The sequence below is a fragment of the Macrotis lagotis genome, chromosome 7, assembly GCF_037893015.1.
Source record: "Macrotis lagotis isolate mMagLag1 chromosome 7, bilby.v1.9.chrom.fasta, whole genome shotgun sequence".
In the NCBI taxonomy this organism is placed as follows: domain Eukaryota; kingdom Metazoa; phylum Chordata; class Mammalia; order Peramelemorphia; family Peramelidae; genus Macrotis; species Macrotis lagotis.
Genome location: NC_133664.1, coordinates 11,423,294 through 11,444,235, shown reverse-complemented (window position 1 = coordinate 11,444,235; position 20,942 = coordinate 11,423,294). Strand labels below are relative to the sequence as shown.

General features: G+C 38.4%; 1 protein-coding gene across 3 annotated transcripts in view; it reads left to right on the top strand.

The window, feature by feature from the left end:
• The first annotated feature begins 4,538 nt into the window (after nt 1-4,538).
• Nucleotides 4,539-20,942, top strand: part of MACC1 (MET transcriptional regulator MACC1) — a 125,420-nt gene continuing 109,016 nt past the window's right edge. The window contains exons 1-3 of one of the 3 annotated variants that reach the window (XM_074195444.1): nt 4,539-4,971; nt 5,333-5,544; nt 11,899-12,053. In XM_074195444.1, the coding sequence (XP_074051545.1) occupies nt 11,921-12,053 (133 nt within the window). In that variant the 5' untranslated portion in view covers nt 4,539-4,971; nt 5,333-5,544; nt 11,899-11,920. Of the gene's footprint in view, nt 4,986-5,332; nt 5,545-11,898; nt 12,054-20,942 lie in introns of all 3 variants that reach the window. The other 2 variants (XM_074195445.1, XM_074195446.1) reach the window with 2 other exon arrangements.

Below are 20,942 nucleotides of genomic sequence, written 5' to 3'. Positions count from 1 at the left end.
TGCAAAGCAATTTCCAATACAGAGATGCAAAACAATGTTTGTTGGATCAATAAATTGACACCAGATGACACCACAATGATGAACCTGCAATTATCAATAAATCAATCATTCAACTGGACAAAAAATGGCTAAAATTGAGCATTTTCACTTATCATCTTAACTCATGTAAAGGTAATATTATGAAAGGACAACAATTTTTCTTCCTGGTAAGTTATGCTTCATGTCAAAGGAATCTATGTGGTTACCTACATAGACAATTATGAGCTGAGTGCCTGGAGTCTTGATTTGGTTACTTACAAGCTGCATGACCTTCTACAAGTCATTTCACTTTCTGGACTTTAGTTTTCTCATCTGTGACATGACAGAGTGGAATGAAATGATCTTTAAGATCTCTCTCAAATCTAATCATTTGCCTGTCTATTTTTATTTTAATTTATATATAGCAATTTACTTTTCTCTATATATACTTTACTATATATATATATATACATATACACACATACATATATAATAGCATTTTACTTTTCTCACCAATAACATTTCAAGACAGTGTTTAGAATTCAATTTTGTAAGATTTTGAGTTCCTATTTTTTTCTTCTCCTTTCTTCTGAAAATGGCAAGCAGTTTTCCAGAGCTTATACATGTACTATCATGTAAAACATATTTCCATTAGTCACAGTTGTGAAAGAAGAAACAGATCAAAAGAAAAAAACATGAAAAACAATAAAGTGAAAGAAAAATATGCTGAAATCTGAATTCAGAGCCCATTAGTTCTTTATCTGCATAAAGATAGCATTTCCCTTCTTGCATCTTTTATACTTTCCTTGGATCATTGTGTTGATGAGAATTGTTGGCTTATTTATAGTTAATCAATATAATGTTACTGACCCTTTGTACAATGTTTTTTTGGATCTGTTCATTTCACTTTGCATCAGTTTGTACAAGTCTTTCCAGGTTATCCTTTTTTATAAAAGTTTTATTTATTTAAGGCAATGGGGTAAAGAGTGACTTGCCCAAGGTCACACAACTAGGCAATTATTAAGTGTCTGAGGTTGGATTTGAACTCAGGTCCTTCTTATTCCAGGGTGGGTGTTCCATTCACTGTGCCACCCAACTGCCCCCTCTTTTCAGTTTTTTCTGAAATCTGCCTTTTCATCATTTCTTTTCTTTTCTTTTTTTTTGCAAGGCAATGGGGTTAAGTGGCTTGCCCAAGGCCACAAAGCAAGGTAATTATCAAGTGTCTGAGACTGGATTTGAACCCAGGTCCTCCTGACTCTAGGGCCAGTGCTTTATCCACTGCACCACCTAGTTGCCCCCTTTTAATCATTTCTTAAAACATAATTGCATTTCAAATCATCTATATACCACAGTTTGTTCAGTCATTCTTTGATTGCTGAGCATCCTCTCAAATTCTACTATTTTGCCATGAAAAGGACTGCAATATATATTTTTCATATGTAAGTGGCCCTGACCCTGGAGTCAGGAGGACCTGAGTTCAAATCCATCCTCAGACACTTGATAATTACTTGTGTGACCTTGGGCAAGTCACTTAAACCCCATTGCCTTAAATAAATAAATAAATAAAAGCCAACTGCCCTGAAAATAATTTACATGTCTTGAATCAAATATGATTCAGAGCATTTCTTAATATGCATATACATAGGTTTGATTTCTTCATCTGAAAATTGCCACTCATAGGCTTTGATCATTTATCAGTTGGGGAAATTTATATGTATTTTAAATAAGTAACATGGATGCCTATTGTTATTTGGAGTGCTTTTTACATAAGATTTTTTATAAACATACCTCCTGACTCATAACTCTACCCATGAACCTAGAATTTAACCTAATCTTGTAATAAAGAAAAACAGTTAAGCCAAAGGAATACAGTGATCCCTCAGATAAAAGGTCAGATAAACTTCTACTCCCCTAGTACCTCTCCCCTTTATTGGAAGGAGGCCATTATCTTTTATTATTTGTTCCTTTGGATCCTTAACTGAATTTTGGAATTATTTAGAGTTTGGTTATCTCTGAAAGACCTTGTCATTGAGATTTTTGTAGTGAATATATAGCATGTCCTTCTACTTAAGCCATTCTGCATCGGTGCATGTTTCTCTAAACCCTTCACATTTATTATTTCTCAATGCACGATAATATGCCATTATTTTCAGGAAACCTCTTTTTAAGTTCATCTACAGCTTCTATGGGTTTAGTTTCTTCCTACGGATGTTGAGAATGTATTTCATTATGGTTTCATAGCAAGTGGGTAATAACAGAATTTACAGTATAATTTGATTGCCTCCAATCCTTCTAGGCTGGCCAGATAGAAACCTGCTATTTGTGGGGGTGCCCTCCTCAGCTGAAATTCTTATCTACTTCCCTGACTATAGGCCCAGGCTGCTTGACCATTGACACTGTTAGGGAGTCATCCACTCACTTCCTTCTGGTGAGATGGGGGGCTACTAAACCTTGCCATCTAATCACTTTCTTTGACCTTTAGACCCACGGTGTCATCTACAAAAAATAATGGATGACTTCTATCTTCATGTTGCTCCTTTAGGGATTTCTGGATTTTTCATACTCTGTGCAACTGAACCTCTTTTTATGTGTTCTCTCTCACAATTAGAGCTCAAGCTACTTGAGAACAAGGAAGTCTCATTTTACTATAAGTATCTTCAGTATCTTAGAAGACAGTAAGTCTTTTAACATTTTTTAAAATTCCTCACCTATCCATCCATCCATCCATCCATCCATCCATCCATCCATCCATCCATCCGTCCGTCCCCTTTCAAGCATTCATTCATTTATTCATGGGGCATGCCCTGGAGTTGTGAAATATCTTTAATTAGATAGGGTTACAATAATACCGAGCTCTTCAAAGTCAAAAGACACTTTAAGTAGCAGTGAGTTAAAATTAGTCGGAAAAGTGTGTTTAAAAGATTATTTAAGCATTTAACTATTTAGGACTAACAAGTATTTAAAAGAATTCAGGATGCAGGTGTCAAATAGAAAGTGTGAAACAAATGACTAGGGGAAGGACCTCTTCCTTTCTCTTTCTGCTCCCAGCATGGGGGTTAAAGACTTTCAAAGAGCCTGCAGTCTCCTCAGGATGCCTAGATGATATGTCATCATCCTTCTCTCCATAAAACCTGGTGAGGAAGGCAGCATGGTTTTGGTATTTGTTTTTTTTCCCCCCTCTGGATGCTATTCTTGCAAATCTTCACCTCCATGAAATCCCTCTTGAACAATTTTGAACAAGAATTCTCCTTGAGATTCCAAAGAAGATGCTGCACCTTAGCTTTAACTAATGATATCATAAACCAAAGGCTGCAAATGCAGTATTCATTGTGTCTCTTTGGAGATTATTTCTTGATATTTCTGATCTTGAAAATCACATTTGCTAAGAGAACAGTGGGCTTATACACAGGAATTTGATGGAGACTTTTGATTCTACCCCTGACGAGAGTTGCATGGGGAACAAGATGGATGTCACTAGGGATAAGAACACATTCGTGTGCCCAACAACCCAACAGACTTGGAGGAGAAGGAAGATTGTCATGCCACCAAGATGTGGCCCAAGCACTTATCTAAACTGCTGCCTAGAATTGGTCCACGCAGGACAGGTTGGTCACTACATCGGAAAATGTGCAGGGCAACCATGATTCAAGCACAGTGGTGTGATCCAAGAAACTCGTGTCACCAGGAGTGCTGGGTTTCTATCTGGTAAAAAAAAACCACCTCAACAACAATACAATCAACCTTGACAGGGGGAAGGGAATTTGCAGGAGGCATGCTTTTATGGGGTGGGGGGTGGGGGAGGAGTATAAACATTGCTCTTCTGGAAGCTGGAGAGAAGGGATCCACTCCCTGGATCTTGGAGGCATTCTCTCCCGTAGATGATCAGGGTATTGACTGTTATTGTTGGTTGTGTTTTGTGAGAGGGAGGGACAGATGCAATGAGAGAGGAGGGGAAGAGTGAGGAGAGAGAGAGAGAGAGAGAGAGAGAGAGACTGTGCTAGGCATACAAAGGAGATATTTAGAGTAGTCAGCTGGGCAGCCCCTTAGAGGGGCACAAGAAATTGTCACTGATTATTACTTTTTTTCAGCTTTTAATGTTTTTTAATTTAATTTTTCCAATTCAATGCAAAATAGTCTTCAACATTCACACTTGTTCCTGAAAGGAGAGCTGCGGTAGGAACGTGCCGGCCCCTAGTTTACGCAGCAGGAAATGGAGTCCCAAGACTTGCTGGCTTTGTCTTGCCCCGGGTTCCACTGGTCCACCCCGCAGGTGGCACGCCCCCCCGAGCCGCAGAGGACGGTGCCAGCCCCTGGAGCCTGGCTGCGGGGCTTCTCTCCAGCACTTTTGGGAGGTCCTGGGCCTCCCCTGGGCACTCTCCCTCAGGTGCGGGCCAGGCCACGTGCCCCGAGAAGCTGCCACCTTTGAGACCGGGGGCCACGCCCACCCCGGGAGACAGGTGAGCTCCCGGCGGCGGGGCGCGTGCGTGGCGGGGCGGGGGGCTCCACGTGCCAACTGACTCACTCTCCAGGTGGAGTCGCGGCCCGGCCCGGCCCGCGTGGACTTCCCTGTTTCCAGGGAGTGGGGAGGGGCTGCCGAGAAGGTGGGCCCAGAAACAAAGACCTAAGGCGCAGAGCCAAAAGCCAAAGAAAACAGCGGGCGGGGCCGAGCCCCAGCCGGACCCGGGCCGGGCCCGTCCTGCGCCCCCGGGGCCCGGCCCCGTCCTGCGTCCCCGGGGCCCGGCCCCGTCCTGCGCCCCCGGGGCCTGGCCAGAGAGTCCGGAGAGCCCGGGGCTTCCGAACCGGCGGGGCTGCCGCCAGACCCCCGCAGCATTGCCATTCCCCCCTCCCGGCACCCGACACAGCGCCCTGGAAGCCCAGGGGCCAGGCAGGGGCCAGGCAGAAACTGAGGCTTGGGAAGCCGGACTTCAGGGGAGCCCAGTGGTGTAGACACTGGTCAGTTCACTTCAGTGAGTGGAGAGAGAGAGAGAGAGAGAGAGAGAGAGAGAGAGAGAGAGACACAGAGACAGAGACAGAGACTGTGTGGGTCGGTGGGGGCATGCGGAATGGGGGGAGGGTCCTCCCTTGTAAGCATTCATATGATCTTGGAGAAGTCCCCCTCAAGCTGCGGAGGCCCTCGCTCTCTGGGAGCCAGCCCAGTCACTTTGTTTTCCCTCATTTCCTTGGGACCTCCCTCAGTGGTAGGTGTCCCCTCCTCCCCTGGGTGAAACTGTGGGTCCACACCCTTCTCTCCTGGTTTCAGGTAGCAGCCTGGGATTGTGGGTAGTGTAGTTCTCCTCCCCCTTTTTGATTTCAGCTTGGGCAGGTCTTAACCAGAAGCAGGAGGACTTGGACTTCCAGGCAGCCCGGAGAGGAGAGGAGAGCAGGAGCTGGGAGCCCCAGGACCAGGGGTGCTCCTGGAGGAAGTTCTTGCTGGCCTCTGGCTTGAGGGGTGCCAGGATCGCTGCCCCTCCAATCTCGTCCTGATGGGGACCTGCACGGAAGCAGCTGCCGCTTGTTCCCATACCTGTAAGTGTGATTTGTTGGGCTTCAAAATGCCAGGCTTCTCTGCTCTGAGTTTAAGCTGGCACCTGGGAAGAAGGGGGAGGTAAACCCCCCCAGCCTTTTCTCCCCAGTTTGCAGCCAGTCCCCTGAGCCTTTTCTCCAAGGTGGGTTTTTTTTCCCCTTCCACAGGTAGAATGAAAATCATCTCCAAGGAAGCTTCTAGAAAATGAAGCCTGAATCCTTTAGCTAAGGGAAGGTGTATGGCTTGAAAGGTCGAGTGAAAGCTGGCCAAAACCCAGAAAATAGTACTGAAAGTTTTCAGGGTTTCTGGTGGAGCAGGGGCTTGGCCACTCTGCGGGGCTTTCTCTTAATTCACGTGGATTTTAACGTTAATGACAGGCAAAAGAGCATGGTGGAGATTAGCCCTGGCCCAGCTCCACGTGACTCGTGCCTCCCTTTCCCATTCTCAGGAGCTTCCTTTGTGGAATGTCATCAAGTCTAAGGTTCAGAGCAATCTTGACTCACATAGATTTCCAGTCCCCACATGTGTTATTAATTTATGTCATTCCAGGGATCTAAAGTCAGTTCCTGATGAGATAAGGTCAGAATAGTCTAACAAGGCATTCCAAGGTTAATTCGAGAGATTAGGTGTCTAATGTTGTTCCCATCACTTCCATTTGTGCACTCATTTCACTGAAGAGAAAAACAGTGAGATCTCATGATTAGTCCTGCCTCATGGTTGAGGTTGAGGAAAGGTGAGATCAAAATGTTACCTGTCTTGGTTGCTTCAGATTCATTTTGCCAAATTCATCTTGGAATAATTGAGGGAAAAAAATCATGCATAAAAGTGAGAGGTTTAGATGAGACCTTCAGGAGCCTTTCAAATACTGGGATAGGATGGATCTCTGATTTCTATATTAGTATAAGGACTCACAGGTAAGGAAAGTCCCTTTTCAATATAGATTAATATCACTTCTGCAACTTCTTGTGTTCGAGTAACTTTGCCCTAGTCATGTAATAATTATGTGTAAAAGGTGAGATTTGAACCCCAAATCTTATGACTTTGAGGCTGGATCTCTGCTAAGTAGCTAAAGGGAAAGTCAGTCCTTTCTTGATGTCACCTTTTCTGTTAAATGAGACAGTTGGGCTGGGTGATCTTTTTTTTTTTTAAACCCTCAGTATTTAAGAAACAACACACCAATGGTTGGTAAGGTCAGGGATCGATTAATCTTCTTTATAAAGGTCTCCAGGATTTTCTAGATCACATTTCATTTAATTCAGCCATTCAGGAAAGTCAGGCTTTGAGACAACTATGTGCCCACAGTTAATTATTATCCACACTTTGAATTAATTGAACAGTGCTAATGGTAAACCTTATCAGGTTAGATAAGCCCCGGAGTTTGTTTTACACTAAGTATCTAAATTCCATAGTCACTTTGTTAATGCCACCAATATTGTTTAATGATTCAATATCTCAAGTTTATGATTTCTTCAATCTTGAGTACTAATTCCATGCTACTAAAAGCAATTTTAGTCTTTTAGAGTTTAGTCTTTTAGAGTTTTCAAAATTGCAGAATTCCAAATCCTATGACTAAGATGGTCATGAGTCTCTCCAATCGTTTTTAGACTATTTTTTAGTCCTTGGACAGCAGAACACTTGCCATCAATTGCTCAGACAGAACTTGAAACGTGAAGTCCACTTAATAATTGTTCATTCATTCAGGCACTCATTCAGGATGATTCCATACCTCATTTGGAGTATTTCAGCTTGACTTACCCGAGAGGTTTTGTACTTTCCTGGAATGGTGTTGGGGAGTCCATGGTCCCCTTCTCCCACCAACTATATAATGATCCATTCAAATAAGGCTTTAATGGAACTTTGTTAGCTAAGAATTTATTATCCTTGAGTGTTTCCATTTAGAGATTTTCATGAAACTCAGACTTATAGAATTTAAGAATCAGAAGGAATTTCCAGTCAAAATCAATCTCTTTTCCTATCCCCAAATAATCACAAGGATGACAGTCCCAACAAATGGTCATCGAATCTCTCCTTAAGGACCTCCATCAAGGGGCAAAACATGATTTCCTTAGGCAGCTCTTTTCATTTTTGGACACATCTAATGGCGAGGAAGTATTGCCCATCAACAATCCCAAATTTGCTTGTTTGTAGCTTTGTAAATCCTACTGCTCCTGGTTCAGCCTCCTTGGAACCAAGAGATCAATTTCAAATAATTAAAACATTTGGAAAATATGTCTTGAAATCACCTCATTAGAGTGTTTGATATCACAGGAAGAACAAAGGGGGACCAGGGAAGACTTGTGGAAAAGGTGGCATTTGAATTAGGCTTTAAGGTAGGAATTTAAGAGGAAAAGGAGAGAGAGGCTTTACAGGCTAAGGCAACAAAGAGGGCATGAACATAGAAATAGGGAAGTAAGATCATATTAATCTGGCTATTCAAAAATGAAACATGCTCCCTTAAATGCTCCCTCATGGGAGGTTTCCAACAAAAGACCAGACAAACATTTCTTAAGTATGATCATTGATGTTCATTTTGAAGTAATTTGTTCTTTCTGCCTTCCTTTGGATTTCTCCCCTTAGGTGAATAATTAGTAACCACCGGAGGATGAGCACCTCCTAGCCCCTTCCCATTTCCTTGAAACAAGGAAGTACATTTGAGCACAACAAACATATTGGCTCCACCTGTCAGTGTGAGTCATTAGGCACTTGGAGCTCCCCCCCCCCCACACTGTTGCTGTCTCAAAGTGTTAGTGTGGCCTTTCCCATATGATAAGACATATCAGTGTTTAAATTCACTTGGCATAATATTTGGTAAACCAGGGATACTTTCATTAATCTTCTGAGGAAGAATGCTAATTAGTAAAAAGGTAAAACACATCAAAGAATCACAGAATTTAAGAGTGAAAATAGTCTTTCTCAGCTATCTAGTCCAACGCATATTGGAAGGCATCCTTGCTCTGACCTGACAAGAAGTCATCCATTCGCTGCTCAAAAGCCACCAGGGTGGAGAAAGCAAATAATAAATAACAGCAATATCAGCATCAACAATGACTAGACTTGAGCTAAAGACCTTAGGGTCAGGTTACAAAGAAGTCTTTGGACAGGAGAATCAAAGAATACTATGACAGTAACAGTGAGGACTAGGGACTCCATCTCTTCCTGTCATCTGTGAATGGGAAGAAGGATACTTATTGGAAAGGATGGTGGGATTCTGGAGTTTTTAGGGGAAAGCCAAGATTTAGATAAATGAGGACTTAAAGAGGAATATTAGTTGAAAAGTTGATGGATTTAGGGTAAATCTTTGAAAACACAAGGAAGATGACTCAAAATGTGCAACTGAATGGAGATGACAATGACTTGACTCTGATGGGCCTTGGCAATGGTTAGAGACGCTCAGATTAAGGAGAGGAGTGTTTTCTTCTCTTTTGTTTGATTTTTGAGAATGTAATATTAGCTTTTATTCTAAGCAGTCAGCCTAGAAGGGGTGGCTAGGTGGCAAAGTGGGTAGATAGTAGATTGGAGTCAGAAGTTCCTAAGCTCAAATTTGGCCTCAGGAAGTTGTTTGATACTAGGCAAATGACTTTCCCCTATTAAGCTCAATTTTCTCATCTCATAAAAATGAGCTCAAGGAGGAAATGGTGAACCATTCCAGCATCTTTGCCAAGGGTCACAAAGAGTTGGACACAAACTGAAGAATAACTGAACAACAGAAACTTGAATAGGGAACCAACGGAGGAAGCTTCATGGAGGAGCTGATACTTGAGAAGAGAATCAAAGGAACATAATTTTGAGTGGTCAAGTCTACCGAGCTTTCACAGGGGTGAGAGGCAGAGTGTAAAGTTTGGGGAGTGGATAAGAATGTTGTTTGACTGTAATGTAAGATAGACAAAATGGTGTATGGGACCTGATGCTAGTAAGCTATGTTGGATCCTCTCAGGGACCAGGGTGAGGAGCTGGTAAAGGAGAATCACTGAAGATTGGGAGGGCAAGGAGTTTCCTTAGTCAGAGCTCTGCCTTAGGGAGATTGTTTTGGGCAACTGTGTGGAAAGAGAAGGTAGAGTAAGGTTCTTAGAGACCTTAGGTGTGATGAGGGCCTTTATTAGAGAGACAGTAATATGAGAGGAAAGGAGGAGGAGATGGATGCTTGTGAAGGTTGTGAAGGGTCTTGTGAAGGTTGACTCCTTGACTCTTTTCTTTGATGGGGGTGGCTGAGGAAGAGGGAGAAGAATCACCAATGACTTCTGTGGTTTGCTATGTTCTTATGACATTAGTAGATCGTCCTCCAATTTAGTGTGTGACCTTGTTGTCCTGACTGTTCTCCTTACTCCTCATTTCTCAGCTTTGGTATCCTCTAGACCCTGACTCCATGCTCTTTGTCTATTTTTTTATTTGTATTTACTATTGTTTATTCTTAGAAATTTAAGAAATGGTACATACTGGAAAAAATACTGGCTCTCCAGTAAGATGCTTCAAATACCACTTTTGGCAATTACTATTGGCTTTACCTTGAAGCTACTTCTGACAACCACTACTGGTTTTATCTTGGGCAAGTCCCTTAACCCTTTTGTACTGGTTTTTTCCATCTATAAATGATGAGGTTGGATGTGACAGCCTCTAAGTTCCTTTCCACACTTGAATCTATCATCTTGTGATCTTCCCCATCACCTTCCTGAATCTTCCAGGGAACTCTTGTGAACTGATATAAAAAGATGTAAATGATTAGAGAGCCTTATATTTTGAGCTAGAAGGGATCTTAGTGGTAACACAATTTAACCTCTTCATTTTATAGATTAGGGAGTTGAGGCTCAGAGAGGTTGTGACTTGCTAAAGGTCATACAGGTAGCGAAATGTCATCAGAGTGACTCCAAATGTTTTATTTTCTCTACTATCACAAATCGCCTCACAGCATACTGTTTTTCTCAGTTGACATTGGAGATAGTGTGGACTGTGGACTTGGCTCTCATTGGCTATCCTGCTCTTCGGGTCTTGAGTCTTGTGACCTCTTGCTCTCCACTCTGATCCTCTTCTGTCTCAGATCCCTGTTCACTTCTTGGATAGAAGTCAAGCTCATTCAGTCCTAATTTATCCTTGGAACCCGTCCAATATATGACATTGCCTTTCTCCCGCTGGCTGCCAGGGCAAGGGGAAATCTTAACATCTCCTGACCGAGCTTGATTGTGGCTCCAGCAGGGCAAGCTTTCTTTTCAATCTTACAATTATTTTCCAATTCAATAATTAGGCCCATTTACATTGCTATTTTTATGTACTCTCGTGTGTAGTTTTATTTCCTTTACTTTTTATTTTCATGTATGTATATAGATACATATATTTACATATGATATACATATATAAACATACACAAGTAAATAAATATATACACAGGCATACAAGTAAAGGAATATATGGGTGAATATAAGTATGTGTATTTATACTCTCTCTCTCTCTCTCTAGATCTACCTATCTAGAGAGAGGGAGAGTTGTCATTATTATTATGAAGTTGTTTTTTGATTTTTTTTTGGTTGTATCTGAATTTTTGGGACTCTTTTTGTGGTTTACTTGGCTGAAATTTGCCATTTACTTTGCCTGTAGGTCCTGGGGTATACTGTATCAAGTGTCAGAGAGTTCAGAAAGCTGATGCCAGGTCCAGTGCTTTATTCATTTTGTACCTAGTTCTCTCTTATATGGTACAAACACACACGTGCATATATCCACATAGATCCACACATGCATGCACGTGTATGTCTATTTATATTTACATATATACACATATGACTGAGTGTAGAGTGAATACTTAGAGATAGGAAAGAGGCTAGTTCAAATCTCCCTTAGAACTCAATATGGTATGCAAAGGTTCAAATCAAGACTCAGTCATTATTGGGCATCCATTTTTCTTCAGCTTTATTCCTTTTCTCTTAAATTGTCTTATAAGAAAGAGTGTAGAATTAGGTAAAAACCTCTAGAGTTGGAGTCAGGAAGACTCAAATCTCGCCTCAGTCAAGTAATACCTGCGTCATTGGAACTAGTTACAATCTCCCTGAGCCTCAGTTTCTGCATCTTTCAAAAAGAACAGATTGAATTTGATGGCCTCCTGGTTTCTTTATTTTTAAAAGGAGGGGAGAATGTTGAATGAAATGTTAGCCACTCTTAATTCTGGATATCTTCCATCTGATTGTGTGTACAATAGCCTAATTTATAATTCACTTATAAACACTTTGAAGCCCGTGGGTGCTTTCCTTGTCTCAGTTGGTCCTCAGAATTCTGAAATTGTTTTCTTTGATGTTTGTAGAGTAGCCTTTGCAGGTTGCTTATTACTGCCTTTAATCTCAATCCTTATGATAATTAACTTCTCTTTCTCAAAGCCTAGCTAGGTAACACACAGTGATGGGACCAGATTTTGAATTTCTCTCTGGATATATTACATTGGTAGAAGAAAAAAGGAAAGAGAAGACTATCTGTCCAGCCTGCTCATCCTGTAAAAGATACTACTCTGAGAGTAAAGGGAAGAAAATAGAAGGTTCGTTGCTTTCTGATCCTGACTGTTATTGGAATATCTTTTGTACCTCATCTCCTCAGGCTCCTCTCCCTCCTCACCCCTTTTCCTCATTCCTCCAAATCAGCAGATTGTCTTTCTTGAATTAACCTGTTTCTTAAAGGAGATGCCTAGAACTAAAATGACTTATATTTAAGTTATAATTTATAGTTTGCCTTTTTCCCTGTTGTGAAAGATGGAATGCAAGGGATATTTATTCCCCTTTTACAGACAAAGAAATTGAGGGTTGGGAACTTTAAGTGACTTGCTAATGGCCACCTAGTTTGAAAGTGTCAGATACAAGAATCAAACTCGTCTTTTTTTGACTTCATATACCTCTTAGCACCATCCCAATGTATATAAATAATATTGCTTTTATTCCTGAGAATAAAGAATCTCATTTATTTCTAATGAGAGTTTTGTTTTAATTTAGTCTATTTTTGTAAAGTTGATTGGAAGGCACTGAAGCCGCAAATTCATTTAGCTAGCATGATCATTTGTATATTTTGGGCATAACCTAACAATGAACAGTGAGTAGCTTCCTCTACAAAGGGGTTTTCTTTTCTTTTTATTATAAGGAACAAAGAATGATAATTTTAGAGCTAAAGGAAATATTATCTTCTCATTTGAAGGATGAGGGCCAGTTCATCAAAGTCATTTACTAAGCGAAAAGCCCCATGAGGTTCAGAGGCTAAATTCTTCTCATCTTTGTTTTGGCCTTCAGTTCCTGGCCTAAAGGAGGTGCATACTTCAATGATTAGGAAATTGAATTGATGTCATCCTTTTCCATTACATTCTGAGTAAATGATAAACCCAAGGCCACTCTCCATCAGAGCGTTGCTCATTATATCATGTCATCACACTCTGCACAATTATACAGCAGTCATTTTCTTTACAGTCAACTATTTGAAGGAAGAAAAGTTACCTTTTTGATTCTACCTGTTAATCTAGGTAGCAGAAGCCAAAAAAGAAAATTCATGGAATTGGATTTCCACACCAAGTGTAAAACCATAGGGGTATTTTTGCCCAATAATAGTTTATCCTTGGGTGAGTCTTATCTTCCTTTCCTTGGTTTTCTGACTTTGCATTTAAGGATTACTGTGGTCTTGGTCAAGGGTGGACATGATAGGTAGAAGGGGGGGGAAGAGAAAAGACAATCAAACTGCAAATATCATCATTGATTTCATATAACTACAACCACAAAAGCATTTTCATAGAAATAAAGGAAGACAAATAATTGACGATTCACCATTTATGGTTGTGGCATGCCAAAAAACATAATAAAAATTATGATATTACCTCAGTTAATTGCCATTTCAGTGCCATGACAATCAAATTACCAAGGGGATACTTTAAAAGAATATAAAAATAAAAACATTCCACTTTAGGAATAAATGAGGACTTCTCATTCTTATTCTCATTCTCAATATTTACATAATGGCAAGAGGTGATGCCATGTACAGAATGCCAAACCTGGAGTCAGAAAGACTCCTCTTTCTGAGTTCAGTTCTGATCTCAGACACTTACTAGTTCTGTGACCCTATTTTCCTCAGTTTCCTCATCTGTAAAATGAATTGGAGAAGGTAATGACAAACCATTTCAGAATCTTTGCTAAGAAAGCCCTAAATGAGGTCATAAAGAGTCAGACAGAACTGAACAACAGCAACAGCAACAACAAATGCTTATAAATATCTATACATCTTTTGGATTTTGGTTTTGTTTTTCTCTTTTAATTTGTTTTGTAATATTGCAAACTATATGTTGCAAATGGGGAAGGATTAATTAGCATCTTTGTGGGCAAGAGTAGACCATGCTGGGGGCTATGAAATATAAAAGTGAGAAAGTCTAGTGACATCAATCTCAAAAGTTTATAATCTAACTCTATAAACTAAACAATCAGTAACTGATTTCTGAAAACATTTTCCCCCCATAGAACATTATGTTTTGAACAGACTGAACAGAACACTTAAGGCTGCGGACTGAGATTTAAAGTGGTTCCTGGCACTTATTAAAGACAGATTCTGTTTCATAACTTGTACAAACTCCTGTTAAATATAGAATGTGAATTCATAATTTATTATTTATTATTTATTTTTTTTGCAAGGACCCTGTGCTATAGACCCCTAAATGATGTCTTGGCCATGCAGCTACCATTCCTAGATCTTCTTTTGTTGACTTTTTATTTACTTTTAAAATTTTATACCTGGCTAGATATTGACTTAGAAAGTCACAAATTAGCACAATCTATATTATATTGTATTTTTAATTATTTTGTTAAAGATGACCCAATTATATTTCAATTTGGCTGACAGAAGTAGAGAATTTTGATTCAAAGACTACAAAGAACCAAGAGTATGATATATCTGGTTCAATGGATGGAGAGCCAACCTTGAACCCAATTCAAATCCTGGCTCTGATGGATACTTCCTATGTGACTTTGGGCAAGTCACCTAAATTTCTAGTATTCTAGAGAATGGAGACCAAATGTGACAGAAAATGTGTCACCTGTATTAGCAGAATGAGCTTCCTCATTTGGGAGTATCAATAGAATCTCAAGTCCTCTTCTCAGTTTTCATATTTGCTTAAATCTTCCAGTGAGTCTGTTATATCACTAATTTGAGTTCTCCTGCCAAAGATGCAAATCTGGCTGCCCATTATGCACATCTCTTCTCCATGTCCTACTTTGTCAAAGGTCAGGGATTAATGATGTGTAGTAAATGTTTGAATTTTATGCTTCTACTGTTATCTCAATATGATGCCTTGAAATGATGTGGAGGTGGCTTTGCATTTTGGAAGCTATACCAATGGAGAACAAATTGTCAGATTTTACCATGATGAACCATCACTGATATGCCAAGATTAGCCTAGCTTGCAGCATGTTTCTCTGATAAAGCATTCTCTCTCTCTCTCTCTCTCTCTCTCTCTCTATATATATATATATATATATATATATATATATACATATACATATATATACACACACACACACATACAAGCACACACATATATGTGTCAAATATTTTCAGATTACACAATATAAATGTATGCATAGAAATACTACATAATTTATCTATTATATTTGTATCACATAATATCCTCATATTTATATATGTATTTAAAGTTTTAGGAATAAGAGCCATTCCACCCATTGGTAAATGGTCTAAGGAGATGCACTGGCAATTTAAGAAGAGTAAACAAGCTCCTTTAGAAACATTGAAAGTATTCAAAATCACTGCTAATTATAGAATTCTCAATGAAAGTAACTCTGAGTTTATGCTTCACACTTATAAAATTATCCAAGATGACCATAAAAAGGAAAATGGCAAATTTTGAAGCAACTTTGGAGGAGGAAAGGCATGTTATCAGAGCTATGGATTGCTAAAAATTCCGGAAAATAATTTCTAATTATTCATAGAAAGTTATAAAGTGGTGCTTATCTTTTATAGTGCTTTTAGAACTCTATTCAAAAGTAATCAAAGAATGAGGAAAAGGTCCTATCGATACAAATATACTTATAGCATCTCTTTCTGTTGTGGTAAAAACTGGAAGCTTAAGGGATATCCATCAGTTAGGGAGAGGGTGATCAATATATCACATATGGATGATGAAATATTATTATTCTGTAGGAAAAGAGGAAATAGTTCATTTTAAGGAGACATGAAAAGACTTGCATATAAAGTGAAGTGAAGAGAACTGAACAATTCCTATTGCTTTATCAAAATATAAAATGAACAAATTCAAATAGACTTGCAAACTGAACTGATGAAGAATGAAGTGAGCAGAAGTAGAATCATTTCTGCAATAATTGCAACATTATGAAGACATACCACTTTGGTAACTGTGAGATCTCTGATCAATACAATGATCATGCATGATTCCAGAGGACCAATGATGAAACAGGCCATCTCCTGAGAGAGATGTGATCATAGATTTGGAATATATAATGAAACATGGATTTCTATGTATCTCTATATCTCTGGATCTGTCTATCTATCTGTGTCATTCATTTATTCATCTATCTTTTCATTAGTTCTTTTATTTTTCATGGACAATGTCTTTTACTTGTCCACGCATAATTGTTACCAGTAATTCCCTACCCCTTTCTCCAATGGGCTAGGATTAGAGGTTGAGAAAATGTATTTTTATTAATTTAAAAAACCTTTATTTTTATTTTTTTTTCTGTTTTTTTTTTATTTTTTCCAAATTAAAGGGAATAGTCCTTGTACTTTGTTCAAACTGCACAGCTCCTTATCTGGATACAGATGGTACTCTCCTTTGCAGACAGCCCAAAATTGTTCCCAATTGTTGCACTGATGGAATGAGCAAGTCCTTCAAGGTTGAACATCACTCCCATGTTGCTGTTAGGGTGTATGGTGTTTTTCTGGTTCTGCTCATCTCACTCAGCATCAGTTCATGCAGATCCCTCCAGGTTTCCCTGAAATCCCATCCCTCCTGGTTTCTAATAGAACAATAGTGTTCCATGACATACATATACCACAGTTTGCTAAACCATTCCCCAATTGAAGGACATTTACTGGATTTCCAATTCTTTGCCACCACAAACAGGACTGCTATAAATATTTTTGTACAAGTAATGTTTTTACCCTTTTTCCTCATCTCTTCAGGGTATAGACCCAGTAGTGGTATTGCTGGGTTAAAGGGTATGCACCTTTTTGTTGCCCTTTGGGCATTAGTTCCAAATAGCTCTCCAGAAGGGTTGGATGAGTTCACAGCACCACCAACAGTGTAATAGTGTCCCAGATTTCCCACATCCCTTCCAACAATGATCATTATCCTTCCTGGTCATACTGGCCAATCTGAGAGGTGTGAGGTGGTACCTCAGCAAAGCTTTAATTTGCATTTCTTTAATAATTAATGATTTAGAGCATTTTTTCATATGGCTATGGATTGCTTTGATCTCATCTGTAAATTGCCTTTGCATATCCTTTGACCATTTGTCAATTGGGGAAATGGCTTTTTGTTTTAAAAATATGACTCAGTTCTCTGCATATTTTAGAAATGAGTCCTTTGTCAGAATCATTAATTGTAAAGATTGTTTCCCAATTTACTACTTTTCTTTTGATCTTGATTACATTGGTTTAATCTGTGCAAAAACTTTTAATTTAATGTAATTGAAATCATCTAATTTGATTTTGGTGATGTTCTCCAACTCTTCCTTAGTCATAAACTGTTCCCCTTTCCATAGATCTGACAGGTAAACTAATCCTTGATCTTCTAATTTGCTTATAGTATTGTTTTTTTATGTCTATGTCCTGTAACCATTTGGATCTTATCTTGGTAAAGGGTGTGAGGTGTTGGTCTAATCTAAGTTTCTTCCATACTAACTTCCAATTATCCCAGCAGTTTTTTATCAAAAAGGGAGTTTTTATCCCAATGGCCGGACTCCTTGGGTTTATCAAACAGCAGATTACTATACTCCTCTCCTGCTTTTACACCTACTCTATTCCACTGGTCCACCACTCTATGTCTTAGCCAATACCAAACAGTTTTGATAACTGATGCTTTATAATATAATTTTAGATCGGGTAGTGCTAAGCCAACTTTGTTTGCATTTTTTTTTTCATTAAGCTACTGGCAATTCTTGACTTTTTATTTCTCTATATGAATTTACTTACAATTTTTTCTAACTCATTAAAGTAATTTTTTTGGAATTTTGATTAGTAGGGCACTAAACAGATAGTTTAGTTTTGGTAGAATTGTCATTTTTATTATATTAGCTCTCCCTATCCATGAGCAGTTGATATTTGCCCAATATTTAAATCTGATTTAATTTGTGTGAGAAGTGTTTTATAATTGTTTTCAAAAAGATTCTGAGTCTGTCTTGGCAAATAATTCCCAAATATTTTGCACTGTCTGAGGTTACTTTGAATGGGATTTCTCTTTCTAGTTCTTCCTGCTGTTTCTTGCTAGACATATATAGAAAAGTTGAGGATTTATGAGGGTTTATTTTTTAACCTGCAACTTTGCTAAAATTGCTAATTGTTTCCAGTAGTTTTTTAGATGATTTCTTGGGATTCTCTAGGTAAACCGTCATGTCATCTGCGAAGAGTGAGAGTTTTGTTTCTTCCTTCCCAACTCTAATTCCTTCAATTTCTTTTTCTTCTCTAATTGCTGATGCTAACATTTCTAATACAATATTGAATAGTAGTGGTGATAATGGGCACCCTTGTTTGACCCCTGATCTTATTGGGAATGCCTCTAGCCTCTCCCCATTGAATATAATGCTTGTTGATGGTTTCAGATAGATACTGCTAATTATTTTAAGGAACAGTCCATTTATTCCTACACTCTTTCGTGTTTTTAATAGGAATGGATGCTGTATTTTGTCAAAAGCTTTTTCAGCATCTGTTGATATGATAAAAACCTTTATTTTTAAAGAAAAAATGAACCTGTCTCATTTGGAAAAGGCTCATCATCCACTTGGGCAAAGCATAATGAATTTTTTGGGTTTTTTGGCCATAGAAATTGCTAAGTTAGAGGATTCAAATGCCATTTTAGCTACCTGATATGTATGCTATCTTAACTTTATATCCTGCATCTATAGAATTAAGGGATTAGACTGAATGATTGATAGCATCCATTCCTTTCTTAGGTTGTGATCTCTTTTAATAAGATGAAATCATGGGGTTAGCTGACTTCAGATAATTGAGACAAGAAAACTGTCACTTTGGATCCCCCTTGTTAGTTTCATAATCTTTGTTCAGTCTTAATTGTCTCACCTGCAAAATGATTAATCCGCCCTGAGGGTCCTGATTGACATCAAAGTCTTTACTCCATTTGTCCATGAGTAGTAACAATATTTTTTTTGGGGGGGGGTGACCTGTCATGAAGGAGCAGGATCCCCCATCAAGGAAATTTTATATCTTTGAATTCTTGATATTTAGATATACTACCAGAGGAAATCTAGAAAGAGCTAGATGAAGGAAACCTAGAGAGAGAGAGAGAGAGAGAGAGAGAGAGAGAGAGGCATAATTCTTGTCTTAGTCATCCATCTGAATTTGTATAAATCAATTAAAGCTATGGGAATCATTGGCAATAAAAAAATTTCTTTCAATACGTACTGTTCCAATTCCTTTAAAGCTATGAGTCACTCTGAGGATGCAAAAATATTAGGCAAACACTAGATTAATAATTTAAATCTGATGGCATATAAGAATGCTTAGAATATTCAAAACCATTTATAAGAAAAAAATGTTTTGAATCCTTTGGCATCATTCCATTATCTATACTCATCAGCCAGATCTAATGAGATGGTAACATTAATGTTCATTGGTTACATTCATGTTGTAAATGGTTTTAATTCATTTTCAAATCTTTCAGAATTGGTATCTAATGAGCTGTTAGGGAAAAAATACTTAGTATGCTTAGTTCAATGTGTTCATTTTACATTTGAGGAAACTGAGGCCAGAGAGATGAAGCTACCCACCCATGGTCTTCTAAGTGGCAAAAGCAGATTATGGTTTGAACTATGAAGTTTGACTTTTATCCCTTCTCCTTTCAGCCGGTCATTCCCTTGTTTTTCTCCAACATCCTGTTAACTGCTTTGTCATGAAATGATTTTTGTTCTTAGTCATGAAATCTTTGGGGACCAAAGACCTGAATTAAGTACAGTTTGAATTCATTTTCTAGTGATACATTTTTTTTAGGAACCTGCTACATGATTAACTTCCAAGAGGCTTTTTTTCTCTTCTGAAATTTAGATGTCAACATATTCAAATGGAGATTCAAACTAGGTCATTTATAAAAGGATAAACTGAGGGAGGCCTCTAGAATTACCAGAGATAGACTGAGAAGTCAAGAATCTGATGGGGTTCTTCAGGGTCAACAAAGGGTAGCCAAACATTGTGAAGCCCAGAATGTAGGACTTTGATGGCCCTTTGATAGTCCCCTTCACCTATCCTTTCTTTTTCTGTGCCTTATTTTTGATCATAGTTAACATTTACATAGAATTGCACATTTATTCTCTCCTCTGATTTTCGTAATAGCCCTTGAGGTTGGTGCTCTTTTTAACCTCATTTTACAGATAAAGTAACTGAGTTTTAAATAGAGAGAAGTGACTTGCTCAGTGTCATACCTTGAGGAAATTACTTAGAAAGGAATTTAACTCAGATCATCCTCACTCCAAGACTTTTGTACTTTAATATAGAGCTCCTTACAGTTTCTCAGGGAGAAAAAGAAGGCATGAATTTAAAAATCAAATTTCATAAAAAAAACAAAGCATATATTTTATCCTTATCAAAGAAATTTTTTCAAATGCAGTAGATACAACTTTCCATAATCACTTCCAGTTAAATTTTTATTTATTGAGATATCTAGATGGTTTATTTGGTAGTACTCTGATCCTAGAGTTAAGAAAACCTAGGTTCAAAGGCAATCTTAGACTCTTATTAGGTAAGTGAACTTGGGATAGGTCAAGTAACTTCTTGCCTCAGTTTTCTCAACTGTAAAATGGGATACATACCTCCTCAAAGGGTTGTTGTGAGCATCAAATGGGATAATATTAAAGAGTGCTTAGTACAATCCTTAGTATATTATAAGCTCTAAATAAAACTTTCTAAAATGAAATGAGCAATGCAAAAAAATAGAAAGTAATAGAATGGTAAAAATAAGAAATCTCTTCAAGAAAAATAGAAATATCAAGAGAATGTTTCATACAAAAATAAACATAATGAAAGACAAAACTGGTAGTGACTTAACAGAAACAAAAAAGATTAAGAAGTGGTAAGAGTACAAAAAACTTAACTATACATGAAATATCTTTTTTTCCCCATTAAAAATTTTATTTGAGTTTTATAATTTTTCTCCAATCTTACTTCCCTCCCCCCACCCCCACAGAAGTCAATTTGCCAGTCT